This window comes from Tursiops truncatus, chromosome 7 (genome assembly GCF_011762595.2).
Source record: "Tursiops truncatus isolate mTurTru1 chromosome 7, mTurTru1.mat.Y, whole genome shotgun sequence".
NCBI lineage: Eukaryota > Metazoa > Chordata > Mammalia > Artiodactyla > Delphinidae > Tursiops > Tursiops truncatus.
Window position 1 is genome coordinate 61100771 of NC_047040.1, and position 24549 is coordinate 61125319.

Sequence of the window (24549 nt, forward strand, 5' to 3'; positions counted from 1 at the left end):
TTGAAGGAAGCTACCTTTTTGTCTAAGACGGAAGAATGAGGAATGGCCAGGGAAGATATATGCAGGTACAGGAATGCTAATAAACATGGAAGGATGGCCATTATCCATGTAGTCCTCTATCCAGATGAAGATGGAAGGTAATGAAGGGAACTTTAAAGGGTAAGATCTATAGGAATAGCTCTTAACCTTTAGGAGAGGAATGTCAGGGTACATGGAAGTGGTCTAGTGTAATTTATAAATGCTCCCCATGTGATTCTGAATTCTGATAATATCCTCCCTATTCCCTTTGAGAACCAATTATTTATGTCAGTTCTAAGGTTTTATCAGTAGAGAATTAGCAGACATGGATAAAATAATTTTTAAGAGTTTAATTGAACTTTAACTAGAATTTGTGGTGCTTTAGTTTGCATAGTAGCACTTACAGGAGGGCACTCATTTTTCCCCCTTAATCTTCAGGGTTATTGTTTAATAATAGATGTTACCTCAGTTATCTGCTTAATATTTGTGTGTGTTTTTTGTCTGTCTGATAGAAACTGAAAACTATCAGTTGTACAAAAAATTATGGGGATGTGACAGTAATAAGAATCTTCCCAGTTTAAAATTAGTTAGATAAAGTATATATAAGCAAAATAAGCAATAATACCACTTAGTGCCAAAATTCTGTATCAGCTTAGAATAGGGAGATTGCATTATGAGAAGTGGTATTTTTCAGGCTATGGACCTGGGTCCATTAATGGCTCATGAAATCCGTTTAATAGCTCACAATCAGTGTTTTTCCTTTTTAATGGACTAGAATAGACTAGAAAATATTGGAGTATACTGCATACTGTAAGAAATATTTGTGGAACTTTTAATATATGTATGTATGTGTGTACTGATTTGGGTGAAAATATATGTCTTAATGTAGATTGCAGTCAAAAGTATTGGAGGGGCTTCCCTGGTGGCGCAGTGGTTGAGAGTCCGCCTGCCGATGCAGGGGACATGGGTTCGTGCCCCGGTCCGGGAATATCCCACATACCGCGGAGCGGCTAGGCCCGTGAGCCATGGCCGCTGAACCTGCACGTCTGGAGCCTGTGCTCCACAACGGGAGAGGCCACAACAGTGAGAGGCCTGCGTACCGCAAAAAAAAAAAAAAGTATTGGAAATCCACCATCACCATAGATTATTTTGATAAATAAGTGTGGACATTATAAAAATCTTTAAGTCCTTACTTTCATTTGTTTTTCGAGTTCACTAAGTTTATATTTACATCTGAACTAATTACATACACATATTTTGTGATGTGTGTATATAAATACATATATATGTATGTGCATGTACTTTTGTTTTTTTTTTTATCTTAATAGGTGCAATGGATGAGCTTCATAGTCTGGATCCAAGAAGGCAAGAATTATTGGAAGCTAGATTCACAGGAGTTGCAAGTGGGAGCACTGGGAGCACGGGCAGTTGCAGTGTTGGAGCTAAAGTGAGTAAAATTGTAATCTTTATTTGACATTTTTTCCTTGTATTAAATGATATAAAATATATTTTGTAAAGGATCCCTACATACGTACTTAACAGCAAATTATACTTACTATAATTTTTATAATGTGTAGAAAAACATCCAGTGTTTTTATACCTGATTTCTAGTATAGCATAATATATTTTGGGGTATTATGTTATAGCATAATAGGTTATAGGTTTCAGGGGTAAAAAGGAGCTTGGTAGATTGTACTGCCTTTCTCCCATTTACATAATTTTTACCTCTCCTGTCCTTTGTTTTTGCTTCTTCCTTGCCTCATCACCCATGTTTCTACTGTGTGTTCCTATCTGTACACTAATCCACTGCTGCTCACTGCTGCATAAAATTAATAGTGTATCTCTTGGGCCTTCCAGTGGTAGATATCAGGTTGTCTCCAACTCCCCACTACCTCACACTGCAGTGAATTTCTTGTAATTGTTCCCTTATGGAACTTTGTGAGCATTTGTTTAGAATATATTCCCAAGAGCAGAATTGATAAGGCATAAGGTATGTATAGATTTAAATTGAATAAACAGCGCAAGATTGCTATTCAGAACAGTTGTATAAAACTAATAAAACTAACCTGCACTCTTAACAGATTAGTTTTATACAACTGTTTCTATATCTCCATATCCCAGAAACACTTGGCATCATCCAGATTCCTCATTTTTGATAGTCCAGTTGGTACAAAATAATGTATCTTTGTCTTACTTGTACCACCAATTATTTTGAGCATTTCTTCAATGCTTGTTAGCTTTTTGGGAGTCTTATAAATTGTTCCAGTTCTTTGCCTGTTTTTCTGTCAGAATTACTTTCTTTTTCAAACTGATTTTCCCATGTTCCTTGTATATTCTACATATTTATTCCATATTGATTACATACAGTGCAAATAACTTCTGCCGTTTTGTCGTGTCTGTTAACTTTGTTCATGGTATCCATCATTGTACAGAAGTATTTAATTTTGTTGTATTCAGACTCACCAATTTTTTTGCTTTATGGTCTGTACCTAAGGAAAATAGTCGTCACCATTAACCATCTGGGTCAAATAGACCTTTTTGCTATGTTTATATTTTGTTATTTTACTAATTTACAACAATAAGAATAAAACTATAATGAAAAACAACTTTATTAGAAATTTTAATATGAATTGAAACATACTGAAAAATCACTTTGTATCAAGTAAATCTTGGTGCACAAACATCATAAAAGATGAAGGATATTGTTATGTGTCCTTTGAGCATAATGAAATGGTCCAAGTTCTTGTTGCAGAATATTGTATGGTGAAGTCCTTCAGTTGAACGACTTAACTGATGGAGAATACCATGTTTCCCTTTTTTTTTCCCCTTAGAAATATATTGTCCAATTCATTGATTCTTGAGTTTGAGAACATTCATCTAGGATACTGTCATTTGAAGACTCAGATTTCATTTATATAGTCAGTGTCACCATCATCAGTTTTAGGTGCTGTTATCTCTTTGTATTTATTTTCTGATTTGTCTAATAATTATAAATGGTTTTCTGTCATTTTCTTCTCTTGATTATCTTAAGTGGAAAATGAAAATTTCTTAATTCTCAGCTGGAGTCAATGAAAGCTAAAATCAGACTCCAAAGATGGTTTCTTAGTCATTTATACATTTTTGAAAGATGATGTGGTACTTTGGGCAAGGCAAGAAGACAACTAAAAGATCATAATTTATTTGACTATTGCATCGTCCTTTTAGGTCATTAAATCTGTGTTGTTTTTCTATTTCTACTATAATAAATTATCACTAAGTTGCTCAAAACAGTACAGGTTTATTATCTTACGGTTCTGTAGCATCAGAAGTCTGACACCGCTCTCACTGGGCTAAAATCAAGGGTGTCTGCAAGGCTGCATTCCTTTCTGGGGGCGCTAGGGAAGGATCTTTTTGCCTTGCCTTTTCCAGCTTTGAGAGGCTGCCTGCATTCCTTGGGTGGTGGTTTCCTTCCTCCATCTTCAAAGGCAGCAATGTTGTATCTCTCTTACGGTTCTTTGGCAGTCACATGTTTTGGACCATAGCCTATTTTAAGTACTCATGTGATTAGATTGGGCCCACCCCAATTTGGATAACCTGGTATAATTTCCCCAACTCAAATTTCTTATCCTTAATCACATCTGCAAGGCCCTTTTGCCATGTAAAATAACATTCACAGATTCTGCTGTTTAGGGCATGGACATCACTGGGAGGCCAATATTTTGCCTATCATACCATCATTCTTCCATTTTCTTTTTATTTTAGTGGTTTTTCTTTGTATTAGCATAGTTGGGAATAATTGATGAACAGTGATAAGTAATGATGAGTTCCTAGGATGGTGTAATAACAAAATATAGGAAAAGTAAGATCAGTAAGATCCCATAATGTATTGTAGATTGATGAAAGGCCAGTGGACATCTGGTAATTAATTGCAAGCTAGAATGTGTTTTATTCTATTAAAAATAAATCTTAGTTTTATTCTATGGATTATCTCTAAGAAAGAATAAAAGTCCTGAAATATTAATTATTATAAACAGAATTACTTGAAAAAGAAGCTAAAAAACTAAAATTGGGTCCAGTGGACTCTGATGGTATTCTAAAAGTTAAATACTTCTTCCCCACCCCTGAGGCACAAAGATATTCTACAGCTCCTTTTATTAATTGTACAGTTTTACTTTTATATTTACTCTTTAGTCCGAGGCCTTATCTTTTACATAGTATTGATAGAGATCGAGTTTTATTTTTCTCCATGTAGTAAACCAGTTTTCTCCACAATGCTTCTTAAATTATCCATATTTTCCCACTGACTTGTGCTGGCACCTGTATCATATATTAAGTTGCCATGTGTATATACCAATCTGTGTCTGAGATTTCTCTAATGTTCTGGTGGTCTCTCTGTGTTCTTGTGCCAGTATCACATAAAAAAGAATACAGTTGTATTTTGGTATGTCTCCTTTATATGGTAGAGCAAGTCTCTCCTTTAATCTTCTTTTGTAAGGTTGACCTAATTATTTATGGATCTTTATTCCCTCATGTAAAATTTGAGCATCTCTTTATTTGCTTGTTAGCATTTGGGGATTATTCTTCTGTAATAACTTATTTGTATCTTTTTCCTTAAAAGATTCAAATGGAATTTTTATTCTGAATGCATTGAATTTATAGATTAATTTTGGGAGTACTGAAATCTATAAGATTAGGTTGTCCCATCCAAGTACATGAAATGTCTTTCCATTTGTTCAGTTCTCTCTGTAGAGGTCTTAAGAATTCTTGGCTAGTTTTTATGAATTTTGGGGGCTTATTCCTGGATACTTTAAAGTTTTTGTGGCTGAAGTATTTTCTGTTATATTTTCTAGTTGGCTATTGCTGACCTAGAATTTTTTAAAATTTTTATAGGCTGGTCTTGTATGTAGCAGTCTTGCTTTTGGTCTCTTATTGGTTGTACTACTCTGTTGATTCTCTAGGTTTCTCTAAGACAAATAGTTATCTTCCCCCAATTTTTTTTTTTTTTTATATTGGTCATGAGCTTCAGTACTATGTCTTGTTGAGAAGGAATCATCTAAAGTTTCTCCATTAAGTGTTGTGTTTGTTACAGGTTTTGTGTATATAACCATGACCAAATTACAGAAGAACTTTTCTGTTACTGGTTAGTTAAGTTTCTGTTTGTTTTAAAAATAATAAGTATAACAAATTTTAAAAAAAGTTGAAGTTTGCATTGCTGTGATAAACCCTACTTGGTTATGATACACTATTTTATTTATTTATTCATTTTTGGCTGTGTTGGGTCTTCGTTGCTGCACATGGGCTTTTCTCTAGTTGTGGCGAGCAGGGGCTACTCTTCATTGCAGCGTGCGGGCTTTTCACTGTGGTGGCTTCTCTTGTTGTGGAGCATGGGCTCCAGGCGTGCAGGCTTCAGTAGTTGTGGCATGTGGGCTCAGTAGTTGTGGCTCGTGGGCTCTAGAGCACAGGCTCAGTAGTTGTGGTGCATGGGCTTAGTTGCTCTGCGGCATGTGGGATCTTCCTGGACCAGGGCTCGAACCCACGTCCCCTGCATTGGCAGGCAGATTCTTAACCCACTGTGCCACCAGGGAAGTCCCTGATACACTATTTTAAAAAATACTTTATTAGGGTACTTCCCTGGTGGTCCAGTGGTAGAGAATCTGCCTTCCAGTGTAGGGGACGCGGGTTCGATCTCTGGTCAGGGAGCTAAGATCCCACATGCTGTGGGACAAATAAGTCTGCACGCCACAACTACTGAGCTCACGCGCCTCAGTGAGAGAGCCTGCATGCCACAAACTACAGAGCCCATGCGCTCTGGAGCATGCACGCCACAACTAGAGAGAGAAAACCCTCACGCCACAACTAGAGAGAAGCCCATGCACTGCAACGATGTCCCGACAGAGCCAAAAGAATAAAGATAAATAAATATTAAAAAATACTTTTGGATTTAATACATGATTAACTATTTTAGTTAGGATTTTTACATATATGCTTATAAGAGAAATAGATGCACAGACCTGAAGAGTAATAATTTAGTGAGTTTTGACAAATGTGTGCACTCGTAGTAATCCATGTTCCTTTTAAGGTACAGAACATTTTCATCACTCTACCTTGTCTGTTTTATAAAACAGTGTCACACTAGCTAGCCCCATAAAATGAACTGCTGCTTCTTTCACTATTTTCAGTTTTTTCAACATCCTGTATGTGGTACAAAATGTTCATGGGAAGATGAGTAGACATTTACCTGTAAAACTGTCTTGGCCTGGGGTTTTTTGCAAGGAAGGTCTTTCACTACCATTTAAATTTCTTTAATATTACTTAGTTTATTAATCTATTTCAATTAAGCTTTTCAAACTTATTAGTGTATGGTTATAACACTTTAAAAAATCTCCTTTGTTATTTCATTTCCGTTTATTCTTTCAGTTCTCCTTTTCTGTTCATTCTTGCCAGAGCTCTGACTAATCAAAGAAACAGATATTAGTTTTAATCTATTTCACTTTTTTTTCCCCCATTGATTTCTATCATCATAATTTACTTGTTACTTTGGATTTGCTTCGTGGCTGTTCTTCCAGCTATTGAGTTGAATGAATCAGATTATTTATTTATTTATATAAAGACAGAATTGACATACGATAAAATGTATAGATTTTAAGTGTTTGGTTATGAGAGACCCCCCATGGTTTTTATTAAGTTATGTATAATTTACATAGGGTAAAATTCACCCCTTTTTATCATATAGTTCTGCTATAAGTTTTGTGAATGTATACAATTGTGTAACTCCCACCACAATTAAGATATAAAATAGTTCCCAAAATACTCCCCGGTGTCCTTTTGCACTCTACCCCTTTAGGTTGCCTCTGGCAACCACTGATCTGTTTTCTGTTTTTATAGTTTTGCCTTTGCAAGCATGTCATATAAATGGGGTAAGTATTGTAAATATGTAGCCTTTTGAGTCTGACTTTTTATAAGTTAGCTTAATGCATTTCTTTGAGATTCATTCATGTTGTTGTAATGTTACCAATAGTTACTTTTTATTATTTAATAGTATCCTATTGTATAAAATATACAATTTTTAAAAAAATTTTTACTGAAATATAGTTGACTTACAATGTTGTGTTTCAGATGTACAGCAGATTCAGTTATATATACATATATATGTATAATATATTCTTTTTTAGATTCTTTTCTATTATATGTTGTTATAAGATATGGAGTACAGTTTCCTGTGCTATACAGTAGGTCCTTGTTGATTATCTATTTTTTATATAGTAGTGTGTAAAAGTATACCGCAGTTCTTTTTAATCCATTTCTTCTAGATAAGGAACATTTAGGTTACTTTCAATATTTTAAGAATTACAGATAAAGCTACTATAAACATTTGTATATTCCTTCCTCTTAGATTATTAGTTATTTTGAGCTATTCTTTTGTTACAGACTTATAATTTATTGCATTACATTTTCAAAATATAGTTCATATGGCATCAATCCTGAAATGTGCCCTGTTTTATAAACATTTCATGTCTAATAGCTCCTAATTGTATTTAACTGTGATTATTGATGTATAAATTTCAGCTTTATGCATTTCAGCTTGTAGTTTATCAGTTTTTGCTTGATGTATTTTGAGGCTATATTTTTACATGCATATATCTTCTTTTCGTTTCATGACTATATAATTTTTTTTTAAATACTTGTTTTTTTCAAATCTTAAGAATACTATCCTCAACTTTCTTTTGGTTCATGTTAGGTATATGTTTTTCTATTCTTTAATTTTTATTGTTTTTAAGTGTGTTTCTTGTAGACAATATGTCAACTTTTTTTGATGGAATATGAGCATTTTTATCTCTTAAATGGTGGGTTTAGTCCATTATAATTATTTTTATTTTCTGACTTGGTTCTGCCATCTATTGGCTGATATCTTCTAATCGGACTTGACTTTTATTCCCTTCTACTCGTTGCTTTCCATTGGACAAATGGAGTTTTTCCTGATGTTTTAAAGTTACATATTCTAGTTTTGGTTTTATGATGACACTCTATACCCATTTTTTTATTTCTGTTCTCTCAAACTGATATTTATGCATTCCTGCAGGGTCTCCCCTCCTACCCCCGGTTTTTGTTTGTTTGTTTGTTTTGTTTTGTTTTGTTTTTTTGTGGTATGCGGGCCTCTCACTGTTGTGGCCTCTCCCGTTGCGGAGCACAGGCTCCGGACACACAGGCTCAGCGGCCATGGCTCACGGGCCCAGCCGCTCCGTGGCATGTGGGATCTTCCCGGACCGGAGCACGAACCCGTGTCCCCTGCATCGGCAGGCGGACTCTCAACCACTGCGCCACCAGGGAAGCCCTTTTGTTTGTTTTTTAAACAACATTTTACTTTGAAAAAAATACTATACCTTTAGAAAAATTGAAAATATTTTACAAAGAATACTAGTATACTCTATCTAGATTTAAGAAAGATAAATATTTTTGCCAATTTTATGCTTATGTATACATACACATCTCTACCATCTCTCTTTAGTATCACTGTGGTCTCTGTGCTGAATGTGAACAGACCTTTTCAAAGAGCCCTGCTTCATTTTAGTGGGGAATGGTACTTAGGAACCAAGCTAGGTATGCTTATTGTTATGTGGCAGTCTCTTAGAAGAATGTTACCTAATGTAGAAGGAATATAGAATCAGAAAATCAACACAGTATTTCCTAGTATAATTATTGATTAAGGTAAGGATCATCAATGGATGCTAAAACCATTTAGTAAAATGTTTTGGAGAACAGTGTTTTACAAGATCTCAAAGTTTCACTCTATAGATTAGTTATTAATTATAAAAGAGAAAATATGCCTTTAAAAAGGAGAGATTTGTTGGTTACCACCATAATAGGTAAGGTCAAGCTTTGCATTGGCAGTGTCACAGAGAGCCTGAAATTATATGTATCCTGAGGGTGATGCAATAGGAAGAACACTCATCACCTGTAGTTTTCATGCTGGAAATGTTTGATTTGAATTTAATCATGAGGAAATACTCCTGGGACATCCTGCTGGCCTGGACTCTTTAAAAGTATTCAGTGCCATGAAGAACAAAGGGAAGCAGAGGGACTGTTCTAGGTTGGATGAGACGAAAGAGACTTAGTAGCCAAATGCAATTTGTGATTCCGTGGGTTCTAATTTGCTCCTGGATTGGGAGAAAAACAGTTTTAAATGACATTTTTGAGACAACAGGGGAAATTTGAGTATGGACTGTATGTTGGATGATGATATTGAATTAATGTTGGTTTTACTGTTCTTTGGGGGGTAAGCTTGTATTTTAAAAATACTCATTTAAATTTAAAAACAAGTGTAGGCCCGTGCACGGCACCGATGACCCAACACAGCCATAAATAAATAAATAAATAACGGTAAAGCTTATAGAATGTAATGTAGTGGTGAGCAATGACTCTTACAGTGTTTTTATTTAAATTGATGGTGATAATGTGCCTGTGAAATGCAGTATTAATAGGGGCAAATTTTAATAATAGTGACACCGGGAGTTTGTAATGTGGAAATAAAAGCATTTGAAGGATCATATTTCTGATAGTGATCATGCTCTGGGAGAAGAGGAACAGCGAGAAAGGTAAGAAAATCATCTAGGACTACAGAATAATTCATTAATTTGTCTATAGAGAAGAATAGGGTTATATGTTTGCTAAAAGTAGGAAAGTAATAAGCACAAGCAACAGAGATACTGTACATAGAACTTTTACTGTGATAGGGTATAGGAGGAGGAACAAAAAGAAATTTAGTCTAATAAAAGTGAGGAAGAGAGAAAGAGCAAACAAAAATACTCTATTTTTACCTGCGATTATATAATATGGAAGAAATAAAGCCAAGTATATATTATGATAATAAATGAGAATCCATCTTTAGGCTGTTGACAGGAAACATCCCCCCAAAATGACAAAGATTGGAAGTAACTGGAAAGAAAATAGTTCTGATAATCATAAAGTAAAAGAAAGTAGAATTAAATACAAATTTGAGATCAGTTTCTCTCCAACTTCAGACCCTTCCAAAGACTTCCCATCACATTTAAAATAAAATTCAGTGCTCTAAGTAGACCTTCTGATCTAGTTCTAGACTACCCTATTCAACTAATAACTGTCCCACTACTGCACTCACACTGGTTTATTTGCCATTTGCCTCAAACACACTTCTCTCTCACTGTATTCAAGCTTCTGCTCAAATGTCACCTCTTTACAGTGGCATTCTTCGACTGCTCTATGTATAGGTATGATACCTATACCACTCCCCTTTCTCTACTTAGTTTTTTTAAAGTACTTATTGGTTCCTTTTATATTACTAAATATTTATATGTTTGTTTATTGTCTGTTTCCCTTCTTATAACGTAAACTTCATGAGCACTTGGACCTAAGTGTTTTTTTTTTCTCACTGCTATATCCCTAGCATCTACAACAATACTAAGGCCCTCAATAATTATTTTTGAATGCATGAATGAGTATCAAATGAAACAGTCTTCAAAACCAAATGCCTGAATGAAACAAAGGTAGATATTTTTTAAGGACTAAGCATCCATAAAAAAGATATGACAGTTATAAACTTTTATATAACAAACAGTTCTAAAAATACATGGTAAATTTATTAAAATACAGCTATATTGAGGGATTTTAATATAATTCTTCTGGATTTTGACTGTTCAAACATATATAAAAGAGCAAGGCTATACAGGATTTGCACAATATGATTATAAGCTTGATTTGATAGATACACACAATCAATACTCTTTATTCAACTTACTTGTAACTTCAAAACCAATACTTACATTGCTTTTGCTGGTCATTCACGGGCCTGTGCATATGCAGAGTGGTGAAAAATTTGAGTCGCCTGAATAAAGTGACACTCTGCCTACATTTTCAGCTCTCATACTGTAAACAAGTATTCTTTTCTCAGTTTACTTAATGCCATGTTTTTCACATTTTTGTGCTTTTCGTTGGTAGTTTTACTGTTTAAAATAGCCCCTCAGGGTAGTAGTTAAGTGTTATCTAGTGTTCTAAGCACAAGAAGACTGTGATGTGCCTTAGGGGGAAAATATGCTTGTTAGATTAGCTTCATTCAGGCATGAGTTACAGTGTTGTTGGCCATGAATTCAATGTGAATGAATTGACAGTACGTATTAAACAAGGGGTCTTTAAACAGAAACACACTTTTATATAAAACAATGTTATGGGGACTTTCTTGGTGGTCCAGTGGCTGAGAATCTGCCTTCCAATGCAGGGGACGTGGGTTTGATCCCTGGTCAGGGAACTAAGATCCCACATGCTGCGCGGCAACTAAGCCTGTGTGCCACAACTAGAGAGAAGCCCACAATGGAGACCCAGCACAGCCAAGATATATATATATAAAAAAACAAAAAACAAAACAATGTTATGTGTTGATTGGTTGATGAACTTGTGACGAGAAGGTTGCAGGAACCTAATCCTGTATTTCCCTTAACATCAAGGATTCACCATTTGCTAATTCAGTGTTCATAGCTGATAACAAAAATTGGAAGAGAAAGAATTGTTATTCTATCATATGCCACTTTTTTTTCTTATCCCAAGCCTACTTCACCTGTTAATTTTACTTGCCACAGATCCTTGTGGCATGAGTTTGTGGCTCTGTTGCAGGAATACAGATAGGAGGTAAAGGTAAATGTTATAAATTGTACTGCTGTAAAGTTATAGTGTAGCTAACATGTTGGGAGAAGGAGGAAATGTAAAGATTTATTTTATTTTACATATTAAGGAGTCATACACAGTTTAAAGTTAAAGAAAAAAAAGTTTGTTTATTATTTGAAGTGAAAGTAACTGAGGATTTGAAAATAAAAATATATCAGGAAGAAGGGGAAGTTGTGATGCCAGTGAGCTAAATTCTTCATCTTTTATGGAAAGGTCAATAAAGAATTATTGAAATGTAGTACATCCAGTGGAATACTCCGCACCTGTTTGAAAGAAAGGAAGTAGCAAAGGAAAAGGGGAATGAAGAAGCTATGTATTGATTTGGAATTTTTCCAACATAAAGAGAAAAGAAAGCGATGTGGGACGGTCTGCATAACGTTATCTTTTGAGTAAGAAGGGAGGAATCAATGAACGTATATTTAATTTGTTAGTGTAGACATACAGCCTTAGAAAGACGATAAGAAATGAACTGAAGTAGTTTGTTTGCATTACCTATTGAAAATTTTAATTAAAAACAATTTTTTAAAAAAGTTGTTGCCTCTTGGACTTTCCCTGGTGGCGCAGTGGTTAAGAATCCACCTGCCAATACAAGGGACATGGGTTCGAGCCCTGGTTTGGGAGGATCCCACATGCTGCAGAGCAGCTAAGCCCGTGCGCCACAGCTACTGAGCCTGTGCTCTAGAGCCTGACCACAACTACTGAGCCTGAGTGCCACAACTACTGAAGCCCATGCGCCTAGAGCCTGTGCTCCACAACAAAGAGAAGCCACCACAATGAGAAGCCCACGCGCTGCAAGGAAGAGTAGCCCCCCACTCGCCGCAACTAGAGAAAGCGCGTGCGCAGCAATGAAGACCCAACGCAGCCAAAAATAAGAAATTAATTAATTAAGTTAAATTAAAAAAAATTGTTGCCTCTGAATAGTAGGACTAATGCGGGAGGGAAATATTTATATTTCTGTAATGAAATTTTTTCTATGTGCCTGTGTTGCTTTTATATTTTAAAAAATGTCTCATGAATGTCTGCAAAAAAAACAGCTCTATTCTCGCTTTGAAGGCTTCAAAAGTCTGTGTGTGCTTGCATGTGCACATACTGTATGTCTGAATGTATAAATGATTATGTACTATATTTTGTCACACTCCCCCCCAACTGTGCTCCCTTTTCCTCAATAACTTGAAACTTTTTGTATTGAGATATAATTCACATACCATAAAATTGACCCTTTTAAGGTGTACTTTTCAGTGGTTTCTGGTATATCACAAAGCTGTGTAGCCATCACCACTAAGTCCAGAATATTTTTATCACCCCAAAAAGAAATCTTATAAACATTCACAGCAGCTCCTCATTCCCCTGCTTTCCTACCCTACACTTCATCCCCTGGCAACCACTAGTCTACTTTCTGTCTCTATGGATTTTTCTCTTCTGAACATTTCATATAAATGGAATAATAGTACATAGCATTTTGTGTCTGGCTTTTTTCACCTGGCATAATATTTTCAAGGTTCATGAATGTTGTATGTATTAATACTTCATTTCTTTTTATAACTGAATGTTTCATTGTATTGATGTGTGTCACGTTTTGTATATCCATCAATTGGTGGACATTTGGGTTGTTTCCATTTTTGACATGAATAATGCTGCTGTGAACACTCTGATACAAGTTTTTGTGTAGACATATGTTTTCAGTTCTCTTAGTTATATACCAAGGAGTAGAATTACATCACTGTGATATTGACACAGGAAAGAAAAATAGACCAGTGGAACAGAATAGACTTCAGCAGCAGAGCCGTTCATATATAGTAACTTGATATATGACAAAGGTGACACAGCAGTGCGGTGTGGAAAGGGTCGTCTTTTATAATAGATGATGCTGGATCAATTGGATATCCACATGGGGAAAAAACAACAACTCGACCTTCATTTCTTGCCATGATAGAAAAATCAATTTCAAGTGACTGTAGATCTAAATGTGAAAAATAATAAAGCTTTAATAAGAATAATGACAGATTTCATAAATAGGTCACAAAAGGCTCTAGCCATAAAGGAAACCATTTGATAAATGAAACTGTGTTCAGATGATACCAATGTATGAGTGAAAGGCCAAGTCATAGAGGATTCATACCAAGGATATGTAAAGAATTCCTACAGATCAAGAAGGAAAAGACATACAGTCCATGGTCAGAGTTTTAAAAGTCAACTTGTCCTACCAAGCCTATAATGAAAATTGGTAGAAGCATGCTCCATTCTTTTAACCCTACATTTATTCTTCATAGAGGCAGTCCTTCTCACCTGTAGCTTTTTATTTATTATACTATATATGTTTTATTTATGTCTGTGTTTCTAAGTAAGACTATTATAGTTCTTTGTCTTTTTTCTTTTTTTTCAGTTTCAGATATTTATTGACTTCCTGTTATAGAAGATGAGGAGTTAACTCTTAAATGATCCAACCCTCTACCCCTGTAGAAATACTCAAACTTCCCTGACCCTATCCTGATTTAGAAATATTTTAGTTTTGGGTTAGGTCATTATTTCATTGTTTATGTTATGACTAAATTTTATTCACAGCTGTGAGATTCCATGATTACGTTTCTTCTTTTTTACAACTTTTTGTTTTTCCTAGAGTTGATTTATTGCTTTAGTTTGTTAGTGTTCAGTGTAAGCATCCATATAATCTCCAGCAGAGGTGTGTAAACCTCTCATTTTCAAATATAAATTTATTTATTTTATTCTTATATTTCTGTAGACATACCCCTGAAATCTTCCATTCTTCCATTCTTACCTAGGCTAGTTACTCTGTTTCTTCTGGGTGCCTGTCATTCTGGAATCCCTCTTCTTTGTCATCATGGAAATTCTTTTTGTGTCTGTCCCATGTTTGAGCTCCTGTTTCTTGTATGCCATATTTTCCTCTTTCTTGGTTTATTCTTTTGTTTTGGTGGAGCAGATTCTCTAGTCACTTCCTGAGAAAAGGTAAATGGGTAGTCAGATTTTTGAGACCTTGCATATTCTCCTCTTCCCACTTGGTTGTTAGTTTGGGTGTAGAATTCTAGGTTGGAAATCCTTTTTTTTTTTTTTTTCGGTACGCGGGCCTCTTACTGTTGTAGCCTCTCCCGTTGCGGAGCACAGGCTCCGGACGCGCAAGCTCAGCAGCCGTGGCTCACGGGCCCCGCCGCTCCGCGGCATGTGGGATCTTCCCGGACTGGGGCACGAACCTGCGTCCCCTGCATTGGCAGGCGGATTCCCAACCACTGCGCCACCAGGGAATCCCTGGAAATCATTTTAACAGAATTTTGAAGGCATTGTTCCATTGCTTTCTAGCTTCCAGTGTTACTCCTGAGCACTCAAGTGCCATTCTCATTCCTGATCCTTTGTAGGTATTCCTGTTTAGTCTTCTTTAGAAGCTTCAAATCCTTGGCATTTCAATTTGTTTGTTATAATGTGCCTTGGTATGGATCTTCATTGAACCAGTGTACTTGGTTCAAAAGTGTGTCCTTCCAATCCAAAAACTAATGTTTTCCAGTTCCTTTTTTTTTTTTAGCATCTTTATTGGAGTATAATTGCTTTACAATGTTGTGTTAGTTTCTGCTGTATAATAAAGTGAATCAGCTATATGTATACATATATCCCCATATCCCCTCCCTCATGCATCTCCATCCCAACCCTCTAGGTGGTCACAGAGCACCGAGCTGATCTCCCTGTGCAATGTAGCTGCTTCCCACTAGCTATCTTTTTTACATTTGGTAGTGTATATATGTCAATGCTACTCTCTCACTTCTTGAAAAGTCTTGAATTATTTCTTTGATAATTTTAGCTGATTAATTTTCTCTTTCTTTTTTTTCTGGAACTCTCATTTGGAGCAGTACCTCTTGGACTGATTCTCTAGTTTTCTTTTTTTGAGGTTTTTTGGTCTCTTTCTGGAAAGATTTCTTCAATTTTATCTTTGAATTCATCCTTTTTTTTTTTTCCTGTGTGTTTCAGCTATCATGTTTTTAATTTCCAGGTGGTTGTTTTTTTGGGGGAGGGGGGTAGTTCTTTTTTTTAATTACAAAAAATGTTATTTATTTATTTATTTTTTGGCTGCACTGCACAGCATGCAGGATCTTTGTTCCCCAACCAGCAGTGGAAGTGTGGAGTCTTAGCCACTGGACCAGAAGGAAAAGTCCCCTTCGGTTGTTCTTGAAATGTTTCATTTTCGTAGTTGGCTGTCACTAGGATATTAGTAATAGTTCTATGTGAATTTTTTTCCTGCTCCCTGGATTGTCTTTTTCTTATGGGTTTTAAAAAAATATTTGTTTATATTTTTCAGACATCTGGTGATATTGGGCTTTGCATATCTATGCTTTTGGCACTGAAACACTTATTGGAAGTATTGTTTAAGTAGGCAGGACTTATTACAGTAGGATGACTTGGCTGGGTCATTTTTCTGAGAGATTTTTGATTCTTGGTGTCTGTAAGTCTTGTCTCTTGAGATGGTTTATTTTCCTAGAGAGAAATTCTGTACTCTCCAGCCTGTAGAGTTTACGTTTGGCTGCTAACTTTCCAGAATTTAGCACAGGAAGGTGCTGAGTCTCTTCATTTAGTGTGTAGACATGCACTTAATGTCTTCTCTTTCCTCAGCTGTGCCTTATGTGTCTCAATCCAGAGTTCTCCCTGGCTCACCTTTTCCAGAGATGAAATCTGACCTCCAATATCATTATGACAAGCTAGCCATCAGTCATATCCTTTTTTGTTCTCATGAATGTAATATGTTATCTTTCTCTGGCTGCTTTCAAGATTCTTTTCTTTTTTAAAAAAAATCATAAAGTTTTAAATGAGGTATAGGTAACATTTAAGATTACATTACATGTAAGATTAGATTATGTGTAAGAGTAGATTACATGTGTATAGCATAATGATTCCATATTTGTATATGTTGCAATGTGATTACCGCAGCCTAGTTAACATCCATACTTGGTTACAATTTTTTTCCTTGTGATGAGTTTTAAAGTTTACTCTCTCAGCAATTTCCAAATATGCAAATACAGTATTATTAACTATCGTTGCCATGCTGTTACATCCTCAAGACTTATTTATTTTATAACTGGAAGTTTGTACCTGTTGACCCCTTTTATACATTTCTCCCCTCTACCCACCCCCCCAACCCCCCCCTCTGCTGGCAACCACCAGTCTCTTCTCTGTATCTGTGAGCTTGGGGTTTTTTTCTGTTTGTTGTTTTTGAAGATTCCACAAATAAGTGAGATCAGAAGGTATTTGTCTTTCTTTGACTTATTTCACTTAGCATAATGTCCTCTAGGACCATCCATGTCATCGAAAATGGCAAGATTTCCCTTTTTTAATGGCTGAATAGTATTCATATATATATATATATATATATATACACACACACACACACACCACATTTTCTTTATCCATTCATCAATTGATGGACACTTAGGTTGCTTCCATGTCTTGGCTATTGTAAATAATGCTGCAGTGAACATTGGGGTGCAGATATCATTTTTTCCCATTGTTTTTTTTTTCTTTTTTAACATCTTTATTGGAGTATAATTGCTTTACAATGATGTGTTAGTTTCTGCTTTATAACAAAGTGAATCAGTTATACATATACATATGTTCCCATATCTCTTCCCTCTTGCATCTCCCTCCCTCCCACCCTCCCTTTCCCATCCCTCTAGGTGGTCACAAAGCACCGAGCTGATCTCCCTGTGCTATGTGGCTGCTTCCCATTAGCTATCTATTTTACGTTTGGTAGTGTATATATGTCCATGACACTCTCTCACTTTGTCACAGCTTACCCTTCCCCCTCCCCATATCCTGAAGTCCATTCTCTAGTAGGTCTGTGTCTTTATTCCCGTCTTGCTCCTAGGTTCTTCATGACCTTTTTTTTTTTTCCCTTAGATTCCATATATATGTGTTAGCATACGGTATCTGTTTTTCTCTTTCTGACTTCACTCTGTATGACAGACTCTGGGTCCATCCACCTCACTACAAATAACTCAATTTCGTTTCTTTTTATGGCTGGGTAATATTCCATTGTATATATGTGCCACATCTTCTTTACCCATTCATTTGTTGATGGACACTTAGGTTGCTTCCATGTCGTGGCTATTGTAAATAGAGCTGCAATGAACATTTTGGTACATGACTCTTTTTGAATTCTGGTTTTCTCAGGGTATATGCCCAGTAGTGGGATTGCTGGGTCGTATGGTAGTTCTATTTGTAGTTTTTTAAGGAACCGCCATACCGTTCTCCATAGTGGCTGTATCAATTTACATTCCCACCAACAGTGCAAGGCTGTTCTCTTTTCTCCACACCCTCTCCAGCATTTATTGTTTCTAGATTTTTTGATGATGGCCATTCTGACTGGCGTGAGATGATATCTCATTGTAGTTTTGATTTGCATTTCTCTAATGATTAATGATGTTGAGCATTCTTTCATGTGTTCGTTGGCAATCTGTATATCTTCTTTGGAGAAATGTCTATTTAGGTCTTCTGCCCATTTTTGGATTGGGTTGTTTGTTTTTTTTAATTAAGCTGCATGAGCTGCTTGTAAATTTTGGAGATTAATCCTTTGTCAGTTGCTTCATTTGCAAATATTTTCTCCCATTCTGAAGGTTGTCTTTTGGTCTTGTTTATGGTTGCGGATATCGTTTTTAGTTAACTCTTTTTGTTTTCTTAGGATAAATACTTGGAAATGGAAATGCTGGATCATATGGTAGTTCCATTTTTAATTTTTTGAGGATACTCCACACTGTTTTCTATAGTGGCTGCACCAGTTTATTGCATTGGCCAAAAGTTTCATTCATTTTTCTCCATAAGATGGCTCTAGTAGCAGTTAGTTGTCTTTAACTTCATTCCAAACAATTTTGTTAGATTATATGTGACAGCTGTCATATCAGCGTGCATTTAAAAAAAAGGCTTACCAAAATTGGTGAATTTTTGTGTAGCCATTTTAATACTGAAGATGGAAGAAAAACATTTTCAGCCTATTATGCTTTATTGTTTCAAGAAAGGTAAAAATGCAACTGAAACACAAAAAAAGATTTCTGCAGTGTATGGAGAAGGTGCTGTGACTGATCGAACATGTCAAAAATGGTTTGCGAAGTTTTGTGCTGGAGATTTCTTGCTGGATGATGCTCCATGGTTGGGTAGACCAGTTGAAGTTGATAGTGATCAAATCGAGACATTAATTGAGAACAATCAGCGTTATACCATGCAGGAGATAGCCGACATACTCAAAATATCCAAATCAAGCGTTGAAAATCATTTGCACCAGGTTGGTTATGTTAATCGCTTTGATGTTTGGGTTCCATATAAGTTAAGCGAAAAACACCTTCTTGACTGTATTTCCGAATGCAAGTCTCTACTTAAACATAATGAAAATGTTCCATTTTAAAAACAAATTGTGACAGGCAATGAAAAGTGGATACTGTACGGTAATGTGGAACGGAAGGAAGCGATTGTGGGGCAAGTGAAATGAACCACCACCATCCACACCAAAGGCCAATCTTTATCCAGAGAAGGTGATGTTGTGTATATGGTGGGATTGGAAGGGAGTCCTCTGTGATGAGCTCCTTCCGGAAAACCAAATGATTATTTCCAACAAGTACTGCTCCCAATTAGACCAACTAAAAGCAGCACTCAACGAAAAGCGTCCAGAATTAGTCAACAGAAAACGTATAGTCTTCCATCAGGATGATGCAAGACCGCATGTTTCTTTGATGACCAGGCAAAAACTGTTACAGCTTGGCTGGGAAGTTCTGATTCATCCTCCATATTCACCAAACATTGCACCTTTGGATTTCCATTTACTTCAGTCTTTACAAAATTCTCTTAATGGAAAAAATTTCGGTTCCTTGGAAGACTGTAAAAGGCACCTGGAACAGTTCTTTGCTCAAAAAGATAAAAAATTTTGGGAAGGTGAAATTATGAAGTTGCCTGAAAAATGGCGGAAGGTAGTGGAACAAAAGGGTGAATACGTTTTTCAATAAAGTTCTTGGTGAAAATGAAAAATGTGTCTTATTTTTACTTAAAAACCGAAGGCACTTTTCGGCCAACCCAGTACATTCCCACCAGCAGTGTAGGAGGGTTCCCTTGTCTCCACATCCTTGCCAACACTTCTTATTTCTTGTCTTTTTGATAATAGCCACTCTAACAGGTATGAGGTAAGGTGTTTTTTTTAATCTTTGGTTTTCAGCAGTTTGACTATGATGTACCTAGGTATGATCTTCTTTGTACTTATCCTGTTTGGGGACATCAGTGAGCTACTTCAATCTGTAAATTTATGTCTTTCACCAGTGTTTAGAATTTTCTTCCTATTGCTTTTTCAATTTTTTTTCTTTCTCCTTTTTCTCTCCTTCTATGACTCCAAATTCATTTATGTTAGACTACTTAATAGTGTCCAACAGACAACTGCTTTTCAATATTTTTCTCTCTATTTTTTAGTTGGAATAATTTTTTGATCTATCTTCAGTACTTTCTCCATTCTGCTGTTAATCCCATACGGTGAATATTTTATTTTAGAAAGTGGATTTTTCAGTTTTGCTATTTGCATTTGGCTCTTTTTTATATTTTTATTTCTCTGCTGAAATTTACAATTTTTTCCTTTATTTATAAGTTTATTTTCCCTTGGTGTCTTGAACGTACTTGCAGGTAGCTGCTTTAAGATCTTTGTCTGTTAATTCCAATTACCTGGGTTACCTTGTGGTTGGTCTCTATTGATTGTCTTTTCTCTTGAGTATGGGTAACATTTTCTTGTTTCTTCATACGCTTAGAAATTTTCTGTTATATACTGCATACTGTGAATGATACATTATAGTGACTCTGGGGTTTAGTGTATTTTTCTGGAGAGTGTTAATATTTTGGTTATTATTTGTATTAGCAAGCAATTAACTTGGCTGAACTGAAATCTAAACTGTCTCCCCATGGAGGATGGCAGCTGATGTCTCTAAGTCATTTTAGTCTTACCTGGACTGCTTCGAGTCTAATCCACTCTTGCATAGAACAGTGACCAGTCAGAGACATGGGTAGAGTTCTTTGTGGTTCTCTCTCTTTGTGGTTCTCTCTCTGTGGTTCTTTATTTTCCAGTATGTGCCTTCTTACTTTTCAGCTGCTGTGGTAGCTCCAAACTCTGCTTTTCAAGCCAGTAAGACTGCATCTTTTGATTCACATTTCAACTGCTCTGTGCAGCTCAATCTAGGGGTTTTCCCTCAGGCAAAAGCTGTAAAAACAGGAAACCCATCCAGTTCTACTTCCTCCTTCCAAATATTGTCTCCTAACCAGATTCTGCCTATTTTTGGCTGCTCAGCTGCCTTCAGGTAGTTGTTATTTATATTTTTTCCAGAATTTATTGTCTGAGGGAATGTTGGTGTGATAAGAGGTATTCTGTTATTATTCATGGCAGGATTTGTTTTAAAAAGTAAAAATCTCATGTATTTATATTAATATTTCCAGTTCAATTCAGAACTATAAGGTTTTTATTTACATCTGTATCTTCTTTCTTCTATACCAAGAATTGTGGTTCTGAAGGACATAAAGCAGATGATAGAATTAGAATATCACATAATTATTTATTTACTCCTTTCTATATCTCACATACACAGCAGTCTCAACAATGTGTACTATCACAATGACCAAAGAGATTATGGAAAATAGTTAAAACATTTTTTGCTTGTGCTTTCCATGAATTTCCATAGCACAGTTTTTTTAAAAATTGTGTTAACAACTTTGCATGCATTTAGCCATTAAATTTTATACTCTCTTCCTTGTACTTTCTCATTTAGTCTTTATCAACAAGTAAATAATAATATTGCTTGCCATAAATTGTTAGGTTGAAACTATTCATTTTGGTTGTCTAAAGTTTATTCTCTAGATTCTTTCGGAAGGGCTCATGGGAGCCAGTGTTTCCCAATTTTTGGCCTTACGTTAAGTTTATCTGTGTCTTCCATGTGATAAAAATCAATTTTACCAAATATAAGACACTTAATTCAGATTTTCTTTCTTGAATATCTGAAATATGTTACTCTGTTTTCTTCTGGCATAAATAAAGTGTTGCCTTTGAAAAGTTAGATGTTGGCCTTCTGGGCTGAATTCTTAAGTGTACACAGTGCTTCGGTCAGTAGTTTCAGGTTTTGTTTTTTTCAAGAAAGTTGTCTTGAATTATAGTCTTTACTATTTATTCTCTTACGGTAGTGCTCTTTAAAGACTTCTGTTATCTGAATGTTGGATCCTTGTTACTTCATTAAGTTGTTGCTTTCTCTCATCCTTTTAATCTCTTCATTTCTTTTGATTTCGAAACTGTTCCTCCATTTTACCTTCTCATTCTCTTAAAGCATTATCTGTTGTATGTATTTTCTCTTGTGTTCATTCAGGCTTAATCTTCATTTCTTTTTTTTTTTTTTTTTTTTTTGTGGTACGCGGGCCTCTCACTGTCGTGGCCTCTCCCGTTGCGGAGCACAGGCTCCAGACGCGCAGGCTCGGCGGCCACGGTTCACGGGCCCAGCCGCTCCGCGGCATGTGGGATCTTTCCGGACCGGGGCACGAACCCATGTCCCCTGCATCGGCAGGGACTGTGCCACCAGGGAAGCCCCTAATCTTCATTTCTGAAAAAATTTTTTTCAATTTCTAATGCTTTTCTGAGTTCTGTTACCTTATTTCTGAGTTTTTTGAAATCTGATTTATGTCGTTCTTGCACGTCTTGAGTCATTTTTGTAATGACTTTTATCTCATTTTTAAGTAGTTATAATTTTCACCTATTTCGTGGGCATATATTTCTGATATGCTTTTATTATCAGGATGTAATTCTGTATCTTTTTTTTTTCCCCTATAATTTCATAGGATTGACCTACATCATTTTCTGTTGCTTACTTTTTTATGGTTTAGGATGGCATTTCTTACAGAGCCCCCTCTACTGTTGTTTTTGGGAACTCTTCAAAAGTGTGGCATTTGGGGCTTCCCTGGTGGCGCAGTGGTTGAGAGTCCACCTGCCGATGCGGGGGACACGGGTTCGTGCCCCGGTCCGGGAAGATCCCACATGCCGCGGAGCGGCTGGGCCCGTGAGCCATGGCCGCTGAGCCTGCGCGTCTGGAGCCTGCGCTCTGCAACGGGAGAGGCCAGGACAGTGAGAGGCCCGCGTACCGCAAAAAAAAAAAAAGTGTGGCATTTGCTTTCTATGATTTCTAAGGCTTTGCTCCCTTCCCCACTATTCTCATTCCTTAATCTTCATTGTACGTAATGTGCTCAGTTTTGATTCCATGCTCAGTAGCTTATCCTCATTGTGACACTGTTAGTGAAGGATCAGTTTTAAGAGTTCATAGAGGCTAACTGCCCCAACTTCAGACTTCAGGAAAATGCAGAAACCCAGTTATAGCTGTTTTGGGAGTCTCTGTTCTCAGATGTGTCAGACACTCTGTTTTCTTCTGCTGCTTCTCATACCATGCAGGTTCTATGGTTGTTGGTGATTTGTTCCCACTTGCTGTTTTAGGGAGATTTATGTAGATTTCCTTGTCACCCAATTTTGTTGTAAATGTTGTATGTGGGTTTGGGGATTTAGGGATGCTCAGAAACGTTGCCACTGCCTCCATTGTCCTTGAATCTTTATAATTTATCACTTATTAATTGCTGTTTATGGTGTTCTCTTTTTCAAGTTTGATAATCTTGCCCTAATTAGATTATAATTCCTCTAGTGCTTGAATCTTAGTTCAAATGCTATTTTGTGTTAAAATAGCCTTTACAGTGTCCAGCATAGCACTGGACATATATGCAATGTATCATATCAGTCATCAGTTTGGAAATTAGTCAGTCTAAGGGTAATTATAGGCTAACTTGCAACCTCGTAATGGTAGTATTAGCAGCTACTCTGGCAAATTGAAGGGAAACGGGTACCACCTGGCCTGCTTGTAGATGAAGTTCATTCATATGTCATCTTTGGCATATATGCTATAGTCTGCCTGGTCTAAACATTCCTGGAAGACATTGATCTAATGTACTGATGGTCCAAAAAAGTCGACAAAGTAATAACCATCATAGAAACATATTGGAAACAGAAAATGTTATCCGCCATAGTGATAGTTCATTACTGTCACAGTTCAAAAAATATTGTAAAGGAAATTTAAACACTCTTTGAGTGACACAGTTAAAATGGTCAAGTTAGTAAAAGATTTTTTTAAAAGGCTAAACCCAAACAAACAGAAACCAGAGATTGACCAGTTTGTTAATATGAAGAGGCAAAGGGGTGTGGGTGAGATATGATGGAATTTCATAAGATCGTGATGAAAATTAAGGAACACAAATAATACTTTCAGTTAAAGGAAGCATTAGTTTTTATACATTGGGTAGTAATTTTAGGGATCTTTTTATCCTAACAACATCTCACTTCCTTTGCTTCTGAATTTGATATTCTAAAAAGTCAGCTTACACAAGTCAGTTCCTGAAACACAGCAGAACTTTATTGATTTGATAAAACTTTCCAAGTATAGTGTTAAGAAGTTGGTGTTTCTTATTTTTACTTCGTTTGTCTTCCCTATTTAAAGGAATCATTTTATTTTTAATTATAAAGACATTATTTACTTTGTAAAATGTTCCATTTAAAATTACTCCTAATTTTTACCTTTTTAAAAATTTTCAACAGGCCTCAACAAATAATGAAAGCTCTAATCACAGTTTTGGAAGCTTGGGATCTTTGAGTGACAAAGAATCAGAGGTAAGTAACTTCATTTTAAATATGGTGCTATTAATAAGTAAAAGTTGGAATCACTGTTTTTTTTTTAATTATTTTTTTTCCTTCTTTAATACTTGTGCTAAAGGTTAATCCTTGTTAAGTTTTTTGTAGGAGCATTTTATTCTGTTTTATGAAGCAGAGCATTCAAA

General features: G+C 36.0%; 1 protein-coding gene across 3 annotated transcripts in view; it reads left to right on the forward strand.

The window, feature by feature from the left end:
* Positions 1-24549, forward strand: part of TLK1 (tousled like kinase 1) — a 210917-nt gene that overhangs the window by 102685 nt on the left and 83683 nt on the right. For all 3 annotated transcript variants that reach the window (XM_073807580.1, XM_073807579.1, XM_019922783.3), the window contains exons 2-3: positions 1347-1465; positions 24311-24382. In XM_073807580.1, the coding sequence (XP_073663681.1) occupies positions 1352-1465; positions 24311-24382 (186 nt within the window). In that variant the 5' untranslated portion in view covers positions 1347-1351. The remainder of the gene's footprint in view (positions 1-1346; positions 1466-24310; positions 24383-24549) is intronic.